The sequence below is a fragment of the Monodelphis domestica genome, chromosome X, assembly GCF_027887165.1.
Source record: "Monodelphis domestica isolate mMonDom1 chromosome X, mMonDom1.pri, whole genome shotgun sequence".
Classification (NCBI taxonomy): Eukaryota; Metazoa; Chordata; class Mammalia; order Didelphimorphia; family Didelphidae; genus Monodelphis; species Monodelphis domestica.
In genome coordinates this window covers 32,202,070-32,221,814 of record NC_077235.1, presented here as the reverse complement: position 1 = coordinate 32,221,814, position 19,745 = coordinate 32,202,070, and the positions used below count along the sequence as shown (strand labels likewise).

General features: G+C 40.4%; 2 protein-coding genes across 2 annotated transcripts; both read left to right on the top strand.

Moving 5' to 3' along the window:
* Positions 1–759: 759 nt before the first annotated feature.
* On the top strand, positions 760–5,743 carry LOC100619925 (zinc finger protein 688-like). The gene is made up of 3 exons (XM_056809843.1): positions 760–1,078; positions 3,464–3,590; positions 5,586–5,743. The coding sequence occupies exons 1-3, from the start codon at positions 1,046–1,048 to the stop codon at positions 5,741–5,743; spliced, it is 318 nt and encodes a 105-aa protein (XP_056665821.1). The 5' UTR covers positions 760–1,045.
* An 8,968-nt stretch (positions 5,744–14,711) lies between these two features.
* LOC130456088 (zinc finger protein 345-like) lies at positions 14,712–19,208 on the top strand. Its single transcript, XM_056808753.1, has one exon. It carries the CDS (start codon positions 14,776–14,778, stop codon positions 16,714–16,716), a length of 1,941 nt encoding a protein of 646 aa, XP_056664731.1. The 5' UTR covers positions 14,712–14,775; the 3' UTR covers positions 16,717–19,208.
* Positions 19,209–19,745: the final 537 nt, after the last annotated feature.

Sequence of the window (19,745 nt, the reverse complement as noted above, 5' to 3'; positions counted from 1 at the left end):
TATTTGATAGATTTATAGGTTTATTGGTAGATAGATAGCTAGATTATAGATAGATGAGTGGATGATACCAATAGGGAGGGGAGGTTGGACTTCATGATCTTTATCAATGCTGACTCCAAATCAAAGTCCTTTTGAGATGCTGCCCTCCTTTGGCTAGTCTGGGGAGCTGAAAGGACACCTCAGAATCACTAAAATCCACAGGAGTATGAAGAAAACTAATTATATTAATGAGGTTAATATTGCATTTAAAATTTCACTAAGCTAACAATCCTCCTCTAACCAAGTGAGTAAAGAAGAACCTTGTCTTATGGGACCAATTCTGTGATTTTGAATGCTGTAATTTCAAATTTGGGGCGGCCATTAGTTATTCTGGGACTCCAGAACATAGAGCTTTCCTGATTGACATCTGTGTGTTCTGGAGAGTAAGAACAGCCCAAGTTCCTCTCAGAACCACCTCCCACCTTAGAACAAAAGAGACATGTTGGGGGCATAGCTGATGCAAAGGAAATCCTTTTTTGGAGCCACAGGTTAGAGTGGAGTAAAAACAGAACTCATTTCCCCATTCCCCTCTGCCCATGTGCCATTAAGAGAAATTTTCAAGCAAAAACAGTAATAGTAATAAAGAAAACTCATGGAAAACCCCTGGAGCTTTGTTATCTCAGTATTTTTTAGGGATGTCCATTTATATTGAAGAAATTTGGGAAGAGATGCTACTGGCAACACCAAGCTTGGTGACCCTAAATAAAATGGGTATTTAGGGGTGAGAAGGGGATATGCTAGACTCAAAACACATGGGGAGAATTGACCCAGTCAAGCTTGATTAACCCCAAAGTCCCTCAATCTCCACCTTCTCACCTCTGTACCTAATTGGCTTGTGGGGAGGAGCTGTGGGCAGGTTCCTCCTGAATCACCTGTGGCTGAGAAAGGGGAGATCCAACTGGGGAAGCTGGAGGATGAACTCTCTCGTGGCTTATTCTTCTCTTGGCCTCTCTTGCTAAGGTTGCTTCTCTCCTCCTCTCTCAGAGGAAACAAGGAAGAAGAACTGATGGCAGCTGCAGACCTGAGGGTCAGGTCTCAGGTGAGTTAGAGTTGACTTTGTCCTTCCTGAGGAAGATCCTCATCTCTGTTGATTAAATGTGGTCACATCCCTTTCCCTAAGAATTACTGCTCTGTGTCCTGGAATCCTGGCTTCTTCCCTCCAGTCTGTTTGCTTTCTCCCAAGCGTTTACCTAATAATATGAAAAATGCCTTAGTTTAAAATCTGTCTTTTCCCATTTTCAGAGCAATTATTTGACATTTTCCTAGTCCCATTTGGTAATAGAGAGATGGGTATGAGGAGGTCATTGGTTTGCCTGAGGTCACCTCCTGAGGCTGTAAGTAGCAGGACTAGCTTCTTAGCTGTCAGTTCCTCTGGTGTATAAGAATATGCACATGAATTATGTCTACCAGGTTTTTCTTTGGAAGTGTAAATGCTAGTTCTGTATCTGTGTGTATTTTTCTCTTGGTTCTACTCTTTTTGCTCTTCATAATTGCTTGTATGCCTTTCCAAATTAAAACAAATTAACCTCCCTGATCTTCTGGGATAAGAACTCATTGGGAAACAGTTTGGCAGAAATTAGCTATAGAGCAGCATCGCACACCCTATATCAAGATGAGGTCAAAGTAAGTGTGTGATTTAGACATAAAGGGTGATAGCATGACGAATAGTTTATCTGTCAGATCTATGGGGAAGAGAAGAACTTAGGACCAAATAAGAGATAGGAGAACCTTATGAAATGGATCAACATCTCACACCCTACACCAAGATAAATTCAGAATGGGTGAATGACCTGAACATAAAGAAGGAAACTATAAGCAAATTAGGTGAACACAGAATAGTATACATGTCAGACCTTTGGGAAGGGAAAGATTTTAAAACCAAGCAAGAGTTAGGAAAAGTCACAAAATGTAAAATAAATAATTTGGAATACATCAAATTAAAAGTTTTTGTACAAAAAAACCCAATGTAACCAAAATTAGAAGGGAAGTAACAAATTGGGAAACAATCTTCATAACAAAAACCTCTGACAAAGGTCTAATTACTCAAATTTACAAAGAGCTAAATCAATTGTACAAAAAAATCAAGCCATTCTCCAATTGATAAATGGGCAACGGACATGAACAGGCAGTTCTCAGCCAAAGAAATCAAAACCATTAATAGGCACATGAAAAAGTGTTCTAAATCTCTTATAATCAGAGAGATGCAAATCAAAACAACTCTGAGGTATCACCTCACACCTAGCAGATTGGCTAACATAACAGCAGAGGAAAGCAGTGAATGCTGGAGGGGATGTGGCAAAGTAGGGACATTAATTTATTGCTGGTGGAGTTGTGAATTGATCCAACCATCCTGGAGGGAAATTTGGAACCACACCCAAAGGGCGATAAAAGACTGCCTGCCCTTTGATCCAGCCATAGCACTGCTGGGCTTGTACCCCAAAGAGATGAGGAAAAATACATGTACAAGAATATTCATAGCTGCGCTCTTTGTGGTGGCAAAAAATTGTAAAATGAGGGGATGCCCTTCAATTGGGGAATGGCTGAACAAATTGTGGTATCTGTTGGTGTGGAATACTATTGTGCTCAAAGGAGCAATAAAGTGGAGGAATTCCATGTGAGCTGGAACAACCTCCAAGTAGTGATGCAGAGCGAGAGGAGCAGAACCAGGAGAACGTTGTACACAGAGACTGATACAGTGTGCTAAAACTGAATGCAATGGACTTCTCCATTAGTGGAAATGCAGTGATCCTGAACAACTTGGAGGGATCTATGAGAAAGAACACTATCCACATTCAGAGGGGAAACTGGGAGTAGAAACACCGAAGAAAAACAACTGCTTGATCACATGGGTCCAGGGGGATATGATTGGGGATATGGACTCTAAATGAACATCCTAGTGCAAACACCAACAACTTGGAAATGGGTTCTGATCAAGGCACACATGTAATACCCAATGAAATTGTGCGTCAGCTGTGGGAAGGGTAGGTAGAGGGGAGGGAGGGACATAAAGTGACCAAGGAATAATGTTCTAAATTGACTAATTAAACTTATTCAAATGGAAAAAATAAAATAAAATGGATGATTTTGTTTAATTTCAAATAAAAGGTTTTGAACAAACCAAACTAAAGTAACCAAGATCAGAAGGAAAATCACCGAGTTGGGGGGGGGGATTACAGCAATGTGACCATTTCTCAATGGGGAATGACTCATATTCCTATAAATCTGACAAGACTCTGTATCTGAGTTATGAGACCTGACTGAGAGGCCACCTAAACAGGTTTCCCAAATTCTCTACTCTCAGTTCTATTGCATTCTGAACCTTCACAGTCACTACTGAGCTTGTAGCACTTCTCCAGTCTGTGGTGCAAATCAACTCTTCCTGTCATCCTGCTACACTCATTAAGCCGACAACCTTTTGTTTCAGGGTCCTGTGAAGTTTGAGGATGTGGCAATATACCTCTGGAAGGAGGAATGGGAACTAATGGACTCCACTCAGAAGAGACTGTACAGGCAGGTGATGCTGGAGACTTACGAGAATGTCCTCTCAGTGGGTAAGCATGCCATTGTGCTCCATTTTCTGCCTCCTAGCCTTCCCCTTAACCTGTCCTTGGTTTCATTTGTTTATGATGGCAACTAATAGTACTAGCAACATTTAGATAGTGCTTGGATGTTTGTAAAGTACTTCACAATTATCTAGAGCCTTGAGAGGTAGGTGCTTTTATTTTTCATTTTACAGATTTGGAAACTGAGGCATAGAGATTAAAAGACTGGCAAAAGAGTTTCACACAGCTAGTAATTTTCTGAGCCATGATCTAAACTTGAGCCTTCCTAACTCAAAGCCACCATTTCTATACATCGTGTTATCCAGTAGTTTGACACTGGCATAAAGGCTCTTATCTCAGTGGTCTGGCTCTTACAGGAGCAGCTGCTCTCATTCATTTGTCTCAAAAGGTTAGGGATGTGTCTTTAATAATAAACTTTACAAAGTAATTTTTCCTGTGGAAATTTTTAAAATGAAAATCCTACAAATTAAAAGAAATTATTGGAGAATTACAATTATGATTTCATGTTACTAAAAAAAAAATTTTTATGAACAAGTAGGGCCTTTTTTCTTCCCTCTCACCTATTTACCCACATTTGTTTTTTTAGAAAAAGAAAGAAAAACATATTCCTTGTAAGAGATATGTACAGTCAGACAAAATAAATTCACATGGTGGCCATTATCCAGAAACGTGTGTCCAGTGTGCTACCAATTTTTTCCTCATCTTTTTGTGGGTAGTGTGGTCATCAGGCTTCATAATGAGTCCTCTGAAATCATGATTGGTATTGTATTAAATAGAGCTCTTAAGTTTTCAAAAAGGTTGATATTATCTAAATTGTTCTTCTTGTTCTTGTCATTTACTGTGCATCATTTCATAGAAGCCTTCCCAGGTTTCTTTGAAACCATTTCTTCAGTCATTTCTTTTAGCACAGCAGTGGGTCAATAAGCATTTGTGTTAAGGACCTACCAGGTGCCAGGCACTGTGTAAACAATAGCATCCCATTACTTTTATAGAGCCTCATTGGTTCAGCCATTTCCCAGTACATGGGAGCCCATTGAGTTTCCAGGACTTTGCCATGAAAAAAGCTGCCCTACATTCCTACACATAGGACTTTGTTTACTCTTGTCTTATCTCCTTAGGGTGCAGACTCAGTAGTGGTATAGATGGGTCCAATGGTATGTACCGTTTAATGACCTTTTAGCCATTGTTCCAAATCACTCTCTATACTGGCTAGAAAAGCCATTTTTAAGCTAACACATTTTAAGTGATTTCTTATATAGCTTGAAAATGGGACCTTCATCCTTGCACAGAAAAAGGGAATGTGATTTCCCAAGTTTAGTGGTAATTGAATTTGAGAAGAGCGATTCTTCCATGAACTCCATTCTAGGAAAAGGACATCTCAGCATTTGGGGAGTATAAGGCAAAACAGTGGCAAGCAGCAATTTGATGAGTTAGCTGCTGAGGAGAAGAAACCATTAGCATGAAATCCTAACAGAGAGGTAGCAGATATGGCAGAAAGAGCCGCAGCTTCAGAAAAAAGGGCTTGGGTTCAGATCCTGCCACTTAGGCCCGTTTGGCCTTTGGCAAGTCACTTGATGTCTCTGTGCCTCAGTTTCCTCCTCTGTAAAGTGAAGAGTTCCTTCTAGCTCCATATCTGTGCCCTTTGAATTGAGGGCTACTTGATTGTTTATAAAAAGCTTGACCAGAGTCCAGAGAAGTGTCCTGGAGGCTTGTTCTTTGCTGAAGGGCCATAAGAGCCTTGTATTTCAGGAGCTGACATCTTTGCCTTGAGATTTCTCCAGTGGAGTGCTTGCTTAGCTTCTAGGGGAGGGGAATGCCACCCCTTTTCCCTCAGCTCCTGAATCCCTTGGACTTTCCTGTCAGAACCCCCCTGGACAGTCTCCGGCCTGGGAGGATCCTGGGCAGGCATCTGCCCATCTCTGGGATGGCAGCTCTCTATCCTTGGCATAACCCAGGCTGTGCTGTTTGCTTCCCTCTGAACAGGAACTCCTCATGACAAGCCAGCAATGATTGTGCATCTGGAACAAGGGGAAACGGCATGGAGCCCAGCTCTGCAGAGACCTGGGAAGGAAAAGGGAAGGCTCCACGGCCACCGCCTGGGTGAGCAAGGTGAGAGGCAGGGGAAGAAGTCACAGGCTTAGTGGGATGGTAAATGGCAAATACTTGCCTGTGGTGACTGGGGGGCTCTCGTGAGAAGCAGGCCTCTTGCACAGTGTGTCCAGGGAGCCCTTTTTGCCGAGCAGGGGATGCTTTCTGGGTCTTGTGTAATGGAACAGATTTGTGGATGTGAATTCCCAAGTGCTGGCCTTCCATAGCGGATCGGGAAAGTGTGGAGGGAGGAAGGGGGGGACTGATCAGAAAGCAGTGAAGACAGGAGAAACAGGATCATGAGAATGTGTGGGTAAACCCGGGGTGGGGCCAGCTCTGGAAGAAGCAGGCTTTTATTCTGTTTTTAGAAAGGCGAGAGACAGGATCCATCTCTCCCTGCTGACATGTAGACAGCAGTGCTCTCCCATCTACTTACTTAGAGGTCCTTGATTTCCCTTTTTGTCCTCACAAAGAGACCGTGCCAGTTGGTCCTGTTTGGAAGGAAGCACAAGTGCCTCTGGGTCCCAATTTGTGCCCGACCCGGGTGCCCAAGGGTGTGCCCATTTCAGCCATCCGTTTGATGCATCCCTGGAACTGGTTTGGCCTTTGCCCATTTTCCTGAGGATTTGCCTCCTCTACCCCCCTCATGAGCCCTTTAACTTCTATGCTACCAGCAATTTCATCACTAAATAGCTGGCCTGGGCAGGATACCACGAGGTCCTCACTACTGAGAAGAGGCACTAAGTGAAGGGCACTCAATGGTTAAGGAACTTGCCAAGAGTCTCAGTCTGAGGATCTGTTTCTGGTTACTATAACCTAGGTTCTTGGGGCAGGGTCTAAACAGAAGGTATACGTGGTCCAGTTTCCCAGCCACACGGGGCTGAGTTCAAATGATGCAGTAAGGTTTTTCCCAGTTCCCATAACTGAATAAACCTTTATCACAAGACAGAATTTGGACTGGGCCCATGATTGAAGAGAAAAGAAAATGAGCTGGCTGCAGAACTGAGTAGCAAGATGGAGTCAGTGTGGTTCACTCAATTCCCACAATTAGCCGTTTGCTGTCCAAATCTCAATTTTCCCCCTTTTTATTTGGGGGGGCAGGGTGCCCACTCCCCCATGGATCACTTATCTATACGCCACATCAATCAGGCTTTTCCATATATTCTTAACCAGTTACCTAAGTGTTATGTTACAGATCAAACTCCTTAGAGGGCTTACAAAGGACTAACTTTGAGAAGGGCGACACCAAGGTAGCCAATAGAATAATGGTCATCAATATTAGCTACGATCAAGTCTCCTTTTTTCTATTAATTAGTTAAATTACTTAATTTAGCCCATTTTCCCATGATTACCTGATTTCCCTCCCCTTTCCCTCCCCCCTCCTGTAGTTAATGAGCGATTCCACTGGGTTTTACATGTATTATTTATGAAGACTTATTTCCATATTATTAATCTTTGCACTACGGTGATCATTTAGAGTCTACATCCATAATCATATCCCCTTCGAACCATGTGACCAAGCAGTCGCTTTTCTTCTGAGTTTCTGCTCCCACAGTTCTTCCTCTGGGTGTGGATAGTGTCCTTTCTCATAAGTTCCTCTTGATTGTCCTCGGTCATTGCATTCCTGCTAGTATAGAAGACCATTACGTTCAATTGTGCCACAGTGTATCCTTCTCTGTGTACAGTGTGCTCCTGGTTATGCTCCTTTTCCTCTGCATCCATTCCTGGAGGTCATTCCAGTTCTTGTGGAATTCCTCCAATTTATTCCTCCTTTGAGCACAATAGTATTCCATCACCAACATAGACCACAGTTTGTTCAATCATTCCCTAATTGAATGGCAGCCCCTCATTTTCCAATTTTTTGCCACCACAAAGAGGGAGGCTATACATATTTTTGAACAGGGTTTTATCCTTATGATCTCCTTAGGATACAAACCTATCAGGGGAATGGGTGGATCAAAGGGAAGGCATCATTATAAAGCCCTTTAGCACAATTTCAAATTGCCTTCCAGAAAGGTTGTATCAATTCACAACTCCACCAGCAATACATTAGTGTCCCAATTTTACCACATCCCCTCCAGCATTCCTTACTTTCCTTTGCTATCATGTTAGCCAATCTGCTCTGTGTGATGTGGTATCTCAGAGTTGTTTTGATTTGTATTTCTGTAGTTATGAGAGATTTAGAGCACTTTTTCATGTTGTTATTGATAGTTTTGTTTCTTTATCTGAAAATTGCCTATTCATTTCCTGATTAGAAAAGAAATAGTACAATGGGGAAACTGAGTCAAGAGACTCCTACCTTAGGCCAAGCCAAGATCCCCGTCCCAACTTCCCAGGCACAGCCATCCAGCAGTAACATTTCTCAGGTTGCAAAACATACTATTCTCTACTATTGCTTTTGTGAAAATTCAGACCTCCTTGTAATCAAAACAAAGCCAGAGGACATGCCAGTCCCAAGATGTTTTACCTCAAATAGCAAAGTTTTACTAACCACGAGGTAAAGAATGTTATTGACTTTCTCACATTTCCCTAACAGGTAAATATCATTTATCTTTTATTTATAACTTAAACACAAATATCAATAGTTGATTATAATATAAATACACTTATTTAATTATGATATTATATATGTTAATATTATTACTAAATATTAATATTTAAAGACTAAATAAAAAGAAATAAGTTATATATTTGAACCACCCTATACATTTTCATAATTTTTATGAGTATAGCAAAAATTTCCCAATGAAAACTCATTATTATATTAAACTTATGATTTTTTATTTTAAAACAAAACATATAGTGTTGCCCATTTTTTACTGAAAATGTTTGTGTGACTGATTTCGTACTCCTATTAAATATTTAACTTTTCAAATATCTACTTTTTATCACATTCCTTTTAAAAAGAAAATGATTAATCTAACAATATCCAAAGGAACCACAGTCTGGAGGCCAGTTTGGGTGGAATATGAACTCTTATGGAGTTGGTATTGTTTCAGTCTTTTGATCCATATGCTTATACTTGTGTCACATAGTAGGTGCTTCGTAAAAGATTAATGTTCGACTGATACTGAATACCTGAGGCTGGAGGAACGGGCAAATTATGTGGAAAGAGAAGATAGACCCAGTCTGCAAAGGGCTTTAAATGTTGTACAGAGTAATTTGCATTTTATTCTCCAGGCAGAAGGGAGCCACTGGAGCTTCTTGAACGAGAGAGTGAGGTGATCCCAACTGTGCGTTAGGAATATAATATTGGCAGTTCAATGGAGGATGGATTGGAGAGGGATCCCTGGATGAAGAGAAACCAATTTAGGAGTAGAGTTGAAGGATTTGGGCTTAGGGTTCTCTTGCTTGGACTAGAGTGGTGGTTATATGAATGGAGTGAATGGGGAGGATGAAGCAGAGGCTGTTAAGCTCAATAAACATTTTGTAAGGTACGAGGTTCATCCTAATATGCACACTAAGAAACTCCCCAGCTTTGAACACAGGAAAATGTAGTCCTTTTTCCTCAAAAAGACCCCCTTCAAATGGAGGAAGATAAAAAAAGGATTTCAACTCTATAGCACCTTCAAGTTTACAAAATGCTTGTCTATAACAATACCAAGGGAAGTGCTACAAGTATTATTATGTCCATTTTCCAAGTGAGTAATGTGGTGCAAATGACTGGTTCTTGGTAGCACAACATTAGGACTTTAGATTGGAATTTGTCCCTGGAGCTCCTCTGTAGCATAGTCTTCTCCTGTTGTTACTATCAGTCATTTTTAGTGGTGTGATGCTATTTGGGGTTTTCTTGGCAAAGACACTAGAGTGTAATTTCCAGATCATTTTATAAATGAGGAAACTGAGGCAAACATAGCTAAGGAACTTGCCCAGGGTCACACAGCTTATGACTTCTCACTGTGCAGTTTTTTTTATCACTCAGGGAGATGAATTCTTTAATTTTTGCAGCAGTGTCTCCATTTCATCACTCACAAAATAAATACTGGGTGTGGGATGGCATCCTGGGTAGAGGGCTAGTGTTGGAGTCAAGAGACCTGGGATGAAGGCCTGCCTCTAACACCATGGACAAGTCACTTAATTTCTCAGTGTCCCAGTGTTAAGGCATGAATGCATTGGTGATCTACATGGGTGGAGGCAGTTTCCCTCCTAGTTTAGCACAGTTCCAGACCAATGACTAAAGGAGTGAATAAACTAAGAAGAGGAATTGAATCCAAAGTAACCTCACCTTTTTACCAAGGAGAAATCCTTTCCCTCAAATCGTTCACATTTAAAATCTTTTCTATCTGAGGGTCATTCTTTTTTTTTTTTTCACCAGAATATTAATGTCTTTATTTTTCTATATCCCCATCAGGATTTATATTTCTTTTTCTATCATATGTTTTTTCATTTGAATTAGTTTATTTAGTCAATTTAGAACATTATTCCTTGGTTACAATAATCACATTATTTCCCTCTCTCGCCTCCACCCACCCTTCCCACAGCCCACCCACAATTTCTTTGGGTATTCCTTGTGTCCTTGATCACAACATATTTCCATGTTGTTGTTTGTACTAGGATGTTCATTCAGAGTCTACATCCTCAACCATATCCCTTTGACCCATGTAATCAAGCAGTTGTTTTTCTTCAGTGTTTTTACTCGCACAGTGTTTCCTCTGAATGTGGATACTGGTTTTTCTCATAGATTCCTCCTAGTTGTTCAGGATCACTGCATTGCCACTAGTGAAAAAGTCCATTACATTTGATTGTACCACAGTGTATCAGTCTCTGTGTATAATGTTTTCCTGGTTCTGCTCCTCTCACTCTGCTTCACTCACTTAATTCCTGGAGGTTGTTCCAGTCTCCATGGAATTCCTCCACTTTATTATTCCTTTGAGCACAATAGTATTCTATCACCAACATATACCACAATTTGTTGAGCCATTCCCCAATTGAAGGGCATCCCCTCATTTTCCAATTTTTTTGCCACCACAAAGAGCGAAGGTATGAATATTCTTGTACAAGTCTTTTTCCTTATTATCTCTTTGGGTTACAAACCCAGCAGTGATATGGCTGGATCAAAGGGCAGACAGTCTTTTATCACCCTTTGGGCATAGTTCCAAATTGCCCTCCAGAATGTTTGGATCAATTCACAACTCCACCAGCAATGCTGATGTCCCAACATTGCCACATCCCCTCCAGCATTCATTTCTTTCCTTTGCTGTCATGTTAGCCAATCTACTAGGTGTGAGGTGGTATTTCAGAGTTGTTTTGATTTGCATCTTTCTGATTATAAGAGATTTAGAACACTTTTACATGTGCTTTTTAATAGTTTTGGTTTCTTTAGCTGAAAATTGCTTTTTCATGTCCCTTGCCCATTTATTAACTGGAGAATGGCTTGATTTTTTGGTAAAATTGGTTTAGCTCTTTACAAATTTGAGTAATTAGATCTTTGTCAGAGTTTTTTGTAATGAAGATTGTTTCCCAATTTGTTGCTTCCCTTTTAATTTTGGATACATTAGTCTTGTTTGTAGAAAATCTTTTAATTTGATGTTAACAAAATTATTGATTTTACATTTTGTGATTTTTTCTAGCTCTTACTTGGTTTTAAAGTCGTTCCTTTGCCATAGATCTGACAAGTATACTATTCTGTGTTCGCCTAATTTGCGTAGAGTTTCCTTCTTTATATTCAGGTCATTCACCCATTCTGAGTTTATCTTGGTGTTAGAGTATGAGATATTGATCCAAACCTAATCTCTCCCATACTGTCTTCCAATTTTCCCAGCAGTTTTTTTTTTTATCAAATAGTAGGTTTGGGTCCCCAAAACTGGAATCTTTGGGCTTATCATAGACTGTCTTGCTAAGGTCATTCACCCCAAGACTATTCCACTGATCCTCCTTTCTGTCTCTTAGCCAGTACCAAATTGTTTTGATGACCACTGTTTTTCTCTTATCTGTTTCTTATTTATTTTTTGGTTTGATTTATCTAGTTCAGATAGAGGAAGGTTGAGGTCTCCCACTAGTATAGTTTTTCTGTCTTTTTCATCCTTGAGGTCCCCTAGTTTCTCCTTTAGATATTTAGATGCTATGCCATTTAGTGCATACATGTTGAGTACTGATATTTCCTAATTGTCTATACTGCCTTTTATCAGGATGCAATTACCTTCTCTATCTCTTTTAACTAGATTTATTTTTACTTTGGCTTTGTCAGATATCATGATTGTGACTCCTGCCTTCTTTTTATCAGTTGATGCCGAATAGATTTCGTTCCATACTCTTGCTTTCACCCTATGCATATCTAAGTTCCTCATGTATGTTTCTATGGTAGGGTTTTGGATTCTAATCCACTCTGCTATTCGCTTGCGTTTTATGGGTGAGTTCATTCCATTCACATTCAGAGTTATGATTACTAGCTGTGTATTTCCCAGCATTTTGATTTCTACTCCTGGTCCTGACTTTTCTTCTATTACAATTTCCTTCTACACCAATGTTTGTTTTTAGTCAACCCCTCTAGTTCCCACCCTTATTTTACTTCCCTTTCTACCCCCCTCCCTTCTTATTCCCCCCTTATTTGCCTTGCAGTCTTTCTAAAACTGCCCCCCATCCTCTCTCTCCCTTGTACTGCTTCCCTCTGCACCAGTCCATTTGTAACCCTTCTACTCCCCTATAAGGTGCAAATCTATTCTCTGCCCCAATGGATTGGATTGTTCTTCCCTTTTTGGTTCAATTTCAATGCACGTAAGAGTTGAGTATTTCCTATCTCCAAAATCTTTACCCTTCCAGTGTATTGATGTTCTCCCCCCTCCTGGCATGAGCTTCTTTGTGACATAAATTTACCCCCTTTTGTTTCTTTTCCCATTTCTTTTAGTATTAACCTCTTATTTTTAGCTCTAGTTATATATACATATATATATACATGTATATGCATTTATGCATACATATATGTATATACCTATTTATATCTTGTCATTTCATCCTATACAGTTTGTCACTGTTCCCTCTCAGTATAATTCTTCTAGCTGCCCAGTTGAAAATAACAATTTTTAAGAGTTACCAATGACCTCTTTTCTTATAGGGATACATATCATTTTAACTTATTGAGTCTCTTAAAAAGTGTTTTTTTTAATTTTGTTTTGTTTTTCTTTGTTTTTTCCCCCTCTTTTTAAATTACCTTTTGATGATTCTCTTGATTTCTGTGCTTGGGTATCAAATTTTCTGTTCAGGTCTGGTCTTTTATTTACAAATTCTTTGAATTCTTCTGTTTTGTTGAATTACCATACTTTCCCCCATAAGAATATAGTCAGTTTTGCTGGGTATTTGATTCTTGGTTGGAGACCTAGTTCCCTTGCTTTCCGGAATATCATATTCCATGCCTTTTGGTCCTTCAGTGTGGATGCTGCCAGATCCTGCATTATCCTCACTGTCTTTCCGAGGTACCTGAATGGCTTCTTCTTGGCAGCTTGTAATATCTTCTCTTTGGTCTGATAGTTCTCGAATTTGGCTATAACATTCCTGGGTGTTGTCAGTTGGGGATTAAATACAGGAGGTGATCTGTGGATTCTTTCAATCACCACTTTTCCCTCTTGTTCTAGAATATTGGGGCAGTTTTCTTGAATAATTTCCTGTAGTATTTATGTCCAGGATTTTTCTTTTGTCATGGTCTTCTGGTAGACCAGTGATTCTTAAATTGTCTCTCCTAGAACGATTTTCTAAATCTTCTGTTTTGTGAATGAGATGCTTCATATTTTACTCAATTTTTTCATTCTTTTGGTTTTGTTTTTTAGTGTCCTGCTGCCTTGTGAGGTCACTTAATTCTAGATGTTGTATTCTGGTTCTTAAAGACTGGATTTCATCCCTGGCTTTTTGGTCATCCCCTTCTGATTTGATTTTCTTTGGAGGTCATCTTTTATTCAATTTACCTTATCTCTCATCTTCTTTGCCTCATCTTTCATCTCTTTTGCCTCATTTTCAAGCTGGTTGATTTTGGCTTTCAAGACACTATTTTCTGTTTCCGGATGACGTATCTTAGTTTTAAAATTCTTTTCCCAATTGTCTTCAGTCTCTCTTAATCGTGTTTTGAATTGCATTTTGAGTTCTTACAAAGCCTGTATCAAATTCGCTGGGATTTCTGTTTCATTGCTTGCCTTCTCCTGTGTTCAGTTTGTTCTTGGTTCGTTGCCTGTACAGAAACTGTCAATTGTAAGTTCTTTCTTCTTTTTCTGTTTTTTGCTCATATTTACCCCTTCTTTGCTCCCCATATTTGTCTGTGCTCTTGCTTCTCTCATTTTTTTGGTGTTGGGACTTTCTCTCAGAATTCCCTCTTGGTGCTTTGACAGAAGATCTCTCAATGCAGTCTCTGGGGGAGGAGTGTTGGAGTTTGAGCTTCCCTGTCCTCTGAAGGCTTTTGATTGGATTAAAGTCCAGCAGTTAGTGAGGGAGGGGTGTTGGACTTTGGGCTTCTCTGAGGTCTGAAGACTGTTGATGGGATTAAGTTCAGCTGGCTTGGGCTGGATGTGCTCTGAGGCCAAAACCTCCTGGAGGACTGGAGCAATAGGGAGGATCTCAGCCATTACGACCAGGCTGCCGCTGGAGGCCCAGCACTCTAGGTGAAGGAGGGAGGGGTACTGGGACCTTTCCTCTGCCTTCTCCCCAAACCCAAGTGTTCTAGGCTTTGGGGGGCATAACTCCTGAATTGAGTCCAGCAGGAGGTTTCCCCAGCTTTTTCCTGTTGCTAGGCCCTATCTTCAGTCCCCTAGAAGCATCCAGTCTGTCTACGGCAAGGAAGGATTTCCAGAGGTGTGAACTATTGCTGCTCCTAAGCTGCCATCTTGACTCCGCCTGTCTGAGGGCGGAGTGGTACCTGAGGTGGTACCATGCTTTAGCAGAGTTTAGTTAAGACTTTTACCTTGAATAGGGGATGAAACCCACAAGGAAAAGGGTCTCTGATTCCCCTTATCTAAAAACTCTGAATACAGACAATATTGTGGAAAGAAGAAGTGATATATTCTAGGGAATAGCTATTATTTTCTCTGTCATTTCAGGTGATGTGGAAAAGACAAAAACTAAGGACCATTATCCAAATGAAAATGAAGATATAGGATCACAGAGGATGTTATCAACAGGGATCTTGGGGGCTATTGTCCAGGACCCAGAGTTTCAAGAAAGTTATGACTGTGAAGGCAGGTTAGAACTGCAGCAAGGAAGCACATCAGGCCACAGAGTCACTAAATCTCCCCAGGAGAAATCTTTCTGGCATGTGACACTTTTTCCCACCAATGCCACTTCAGAGGAGAGAGGCCATGAGTACAAAGGAATCCTAGATCTGAACTTAAAGATGGTTCCACACTCAGGAAATCTTTCAAGAGAAAGAGCTCAGCAATGTGATTCTCATAAGCATAGTCACAGACAAAATGCAGTGCCTTTAAGATATCACCTACCTAATAATGAAGAGAAACCCTCTATAGGTGGGGAAGCTGGCAGTTGGCCTTCAGGCTTTGATTGTAGAGGAAGGAAGAGCAAGGTATATAAATGTGATGAGTGTGGGAAAACCTTTGGAAGGAAATCCTGCTTCATTAGACACCAAAGAATTCATAGTGGAGAGAGGCCCTATGAATGCAAAGAATGTGGGAAAGCCTTTAATCAGAATTCTACACTAGCTAAACATCAAAGAATCCATACGGGGGAAAAGCCCTTTGAATGTTATGAATGTGGAAAAGCTTTCAGAAGGAGTTCATCCCTTACCAGGCATTGGAGAGTTCATACAGGAGAGAAACCTTATAAGTGTAAAGAATGTGGAAAAATGTTTGGGGGGAGAGGAAATCTAATTAATCATCAGAGGACACATAGTGAAGGAAAACCCTGCGAAAGTAGAGTATGTGGGAAATACTTCAAGGGATGTTCAGGCTTTAGTAAGCATCAGGAAATCCAAAGTGGAGAGAAGACCCATGAATTCAAAGAATGTGGAAAAGCCTTCATACATCACTCAAACCTCAGTAATCATCAGAGAATCCATAGTGTAGAGAAGCCCTATGAATGCGAAGAATGTGGGAAAGCCTTCACATTTAGGTCAGGCCTTAGTAAGCATCAGAGACACCACAGTGGAGAGAAGCACTATCAATGCAAAGAATGTGGAAAAGCCTTCACATTTAGGTCAGGCCTTATTCTGCATCAGAGAATCCATAGTGGAGAGAAGCCCTATGAATGCAAACAATGTGGGAAATCCTTCATACAGAGCTCAGACCTTAGTAAGCATCAGAGAATCCATAGTGGAGAGAAGCCCTATGAATGCAAAGAATGTGGGAAAACCTTCAGGGGAAGTTCAGGCCTTATTAGGCATCAGAGAATCCATAGTGGAGAGAAGCCCTATGAATGCAAAGAATGTGGGAAAACCTTCAGGAGAAGTTCAGGCCTTATTAGGCATCAGAGAATCCATAGTGGAGAGAAGCCCTATGAATGCAAACAATGTGGGAAAGCCTTCATCCACAGCTCAGTTCTTAGTCAGCATCAGAGAATCCATAGTGGAGAGAAGCCCTATGAATGCAAACAATGTGGGAAAGCCTTCACATTTAGTTCAGGCCTTAGTAAGCATCAGAGAATCCACAGTGGAGAGAAGCCCTATGAATGCAAAGAATGTGGGAAAACCTTTACATTTAGGTCAGACCTTAGAAGTCATCAGAGAATCCATAGTGGAGAGAAGCCTTATGAATGCAAAGAATGTGGAAAAGCCTTCATACACAGCTCATACCTTAGTAAGCATCAAAGAATCCATACTGGAGTGAAGCCCTATGAATGCAAAGAATGTGGGAAAGACTTCACATTTAGTTCAAGTCTTAGTAAGCATCGGAGAATCCATAGTGGAGATAAGCCCTATGAATGCAAAGAATGTGGGAAAACTTTCAGGGGAAGTTCAGGCCTTATTAGGCATCAGAGAATCCACAGTGGTGAGAAGCCCTATGAATGCAAACAATGTGGGAAAGCCTTTACATTTAGGTCAGACTTTAGTCAGCATCATAGAATCCATAGTGGAGAGAAGCCCTGTGAATGCAAATAATGTGGGAAAGCTTTCATATACAGCTCAGGCTTTAGTCAGCATCAGAGAATTCATAGGTGAGAGAAGCCATATGAATATAAAGAATTTGGGAGAGCTTTTCCAGTGAGGTCAAGCCTTATTGGACATCAGAGGATCCATAGTGGAACAAAACCCTATACATGTGAAAACTGTGAGAAAGCCTTCACGTGGCATTCAAACCTCAATTACCATCAGAGTGCTCGCACTGGAGAGAAGTCTTATTCATGTATTAAGTATGAAAATCTTCAGAGGGTGCTCACATCTCACCAAACATTGGAGAATTCATACTGGTGAGAAACCCAGTGAATGTAGTGATTGTGAGAAAGCCTTCCATCAAAACTCCAGTCTCATTCAGCATAAAAAAATTCACCGAGCTTAACCTAGTATAGTAAATATCAGGGAAACTACTGTCAGAAGTGTTTTGCTGGATCCCAGAGAAAAAAAAAGCAGGGTCAGACTCCATAAATGATTATAAATTCTTTAAAGGCAGAGCTTTTTCTCAGATTTGTTTTGTTCAGCAAGTAAGTGCAATTCTGGATTGGTATCTAGTAAATATGTTTTCACATTGATTCATCAAAATGGCATTGAAGGGATAGTTGAAAGAGACACTTCTCTCGACCAAATCCGTATTCTTTTTCCTTCAGTTCCCTTTGGCATGACCTTTTGCTATCACTTCTCATCTCTATACCTCTAACCTGACATGCTCCAATAGCTGATAATAACGTTATGGCCATGTGCTCCATCCCAGTGTCTTCAGCTCCTTCAGTCAGCAGCAGTACCATTTTTACAGGCTGAAGTCATCTCCATTTCAAATGGTTTTCACCATCTGTATCTACATGGCTTTTTTTTGCATCTACACTTAAATGTTATTTATGTTACTTTTCTAGATAAAATGTTAGCTCCATGAGCAGCAGGGTCATTTTTTCCATACTTACCTGCTCTTTTTTGTGTCTGGCTTCCCTGTCTGATTTGTATTCCTTTTCAATAGAGGGATGGATTTGGAGTCAGCAAGACGTAGGATCAAGGTCTGCCTCTAACATTTAGCAGCATTGCAATTATGGACCAATTCTTCAATCCCTGGCAACTCTAAGGCATGCATGTTTTATTATTAAGCACTTATTAAGCACCTACTTTGTGTCAAGCACTGGGAGAGAATATGAAGCTGAAAACCTCAAACAGGTACTGCCCTCAGAGAATTTCTGTTCTAATAAGGGAGTGAGAGTACATGTGCACAAATAAGGTCAGTGGAGGAAGAGGTCCCTAACTGTGAGAGAGTACAATCATCAGATAGGATCAAGGATGCAAGACATGAAGGAAGCTAAACTCTGAGAGAGAGAATGAGGTGAAAGGCAGTCCAGGCATGGTGCAAATGCATGGAAGGAGGAAATGGAATATTGAGTTGAGGGAGAAGTTGACCAGTCTGATTTGAATGTAGAGTTCACACAGGGGGAAAAACATGAGGATGGACAGGTGAGGTGGAATCAACATGCAGAGGACCTGAAGGCCCTTACATATTTCTTGAATACTTTCCAAAGATCCACCTGGAGTTTTACTTTCTCCTAAGCTTTTGTTGACTACTAAAGTACATCCACTGATTTTTCCCATCTCATAACTCTTGTAGCGCTGATTGTAATGATTGAAGCCATGTTTTTGTATTACCTTAAATTCTTTGAGATCAATGTAGATCTCTTGGTTATTATTTTATCTCCTAACAGTAATGTCTCTTTTCTGAAAGTCCTCATTTGGGTAAAATGAGAAGGCAAGATTGGAAGCACTGAGACTCTGTAACCTCCTGGGTCAGCCATGGAATGGTATTTATTGGACAGACAGCTTGCTGTGTTCCTATATGTTCTCTTGGCACAGACCACGGATTCCAGGAATGAATGTCCTTGTCCGATCACAGCCATTCCTGGGACAGTACCAGGAAAGTAGCAGGGTCCAGGATAGCCCTGAGATCACTACTTACAGGAGAGGTGGTTCCTTTTTCCAAACAGTAGGACATCTGCCCTAAAGAAGAAAGAAAAATGACAAAGATAAGGAGACCAGAATGTAAGGAGATGGAAATCAGATAGAGGCCTATAAAGAGTCTATAGTTAATGAAGGTGAGGTTTCAAGACTCTCCATTCTCATGAATTTGTCTTTGTTCATCTCTTCATGAACACAAATTATTGTGCTGAGCTGTGGGTAAAGAAGATGGCAGTCCAACTACCTAGCTTTTTCAATCATTCCTGGGCAGCTATCTGGGTCCTTGACCCTAGAACTCACCATAAAACATTGATTGGCCTGAGGTTCCCAAAGGTCCAGAATGGGCCTGGCAAAATCCAGAGCTTGCCATGCCCATTAAGGACATCTCCTTCAAAGAAACTTCTCAAGAGGTTCATCTGTCAGTGTGTGTATCTATACTTCAGCTTTGGGGTCTTTTACATTTTTCTTCGGAATAATCATTTTAGATAAATAAAGTCAAATTCTCCAAGCCAGGTAATTATTTACGTTTTATTGGAACAGGGCCAAGTCCTCCAACAGAGATTCACTAGTCCCTACTTGTTAGTTGACCAGCTAAATCATAATTAGTTAGATTTCATTAGGTAGATGACAGAGCTGAGAGTGTAGCCTCTACATCTATGAAGACAGTCTGCGAGGACTTTGAGTTGCGATTTTTGGGTGGAGAATTTAGATTATGTAGATTTTAAAAATTAATATCCAATACTCCAAGTATTATATTTATAAGATTTATTTATAATTACTAAAAGTAGAGTAAAATGGAGATAACTAAGGCATGGTCACAAGTGAAGAGAAAATGAGGGCCAAGTTCCAGAAACTTATAAACAGTAACGTAAAGACACAAATAAATGAAGGGAAAAGGATGCTGGGAAATACAAAAGGAATTCTGGTGTATGTAGTTTAAAGATAGAAAATTTCCACGATTGTCATTATAAGATTTAGGGACACCTCAACCCTGGTCCAGTATTCTACCCTGTGAGTTTGATTATTACAATAAATCTACTGTTTTA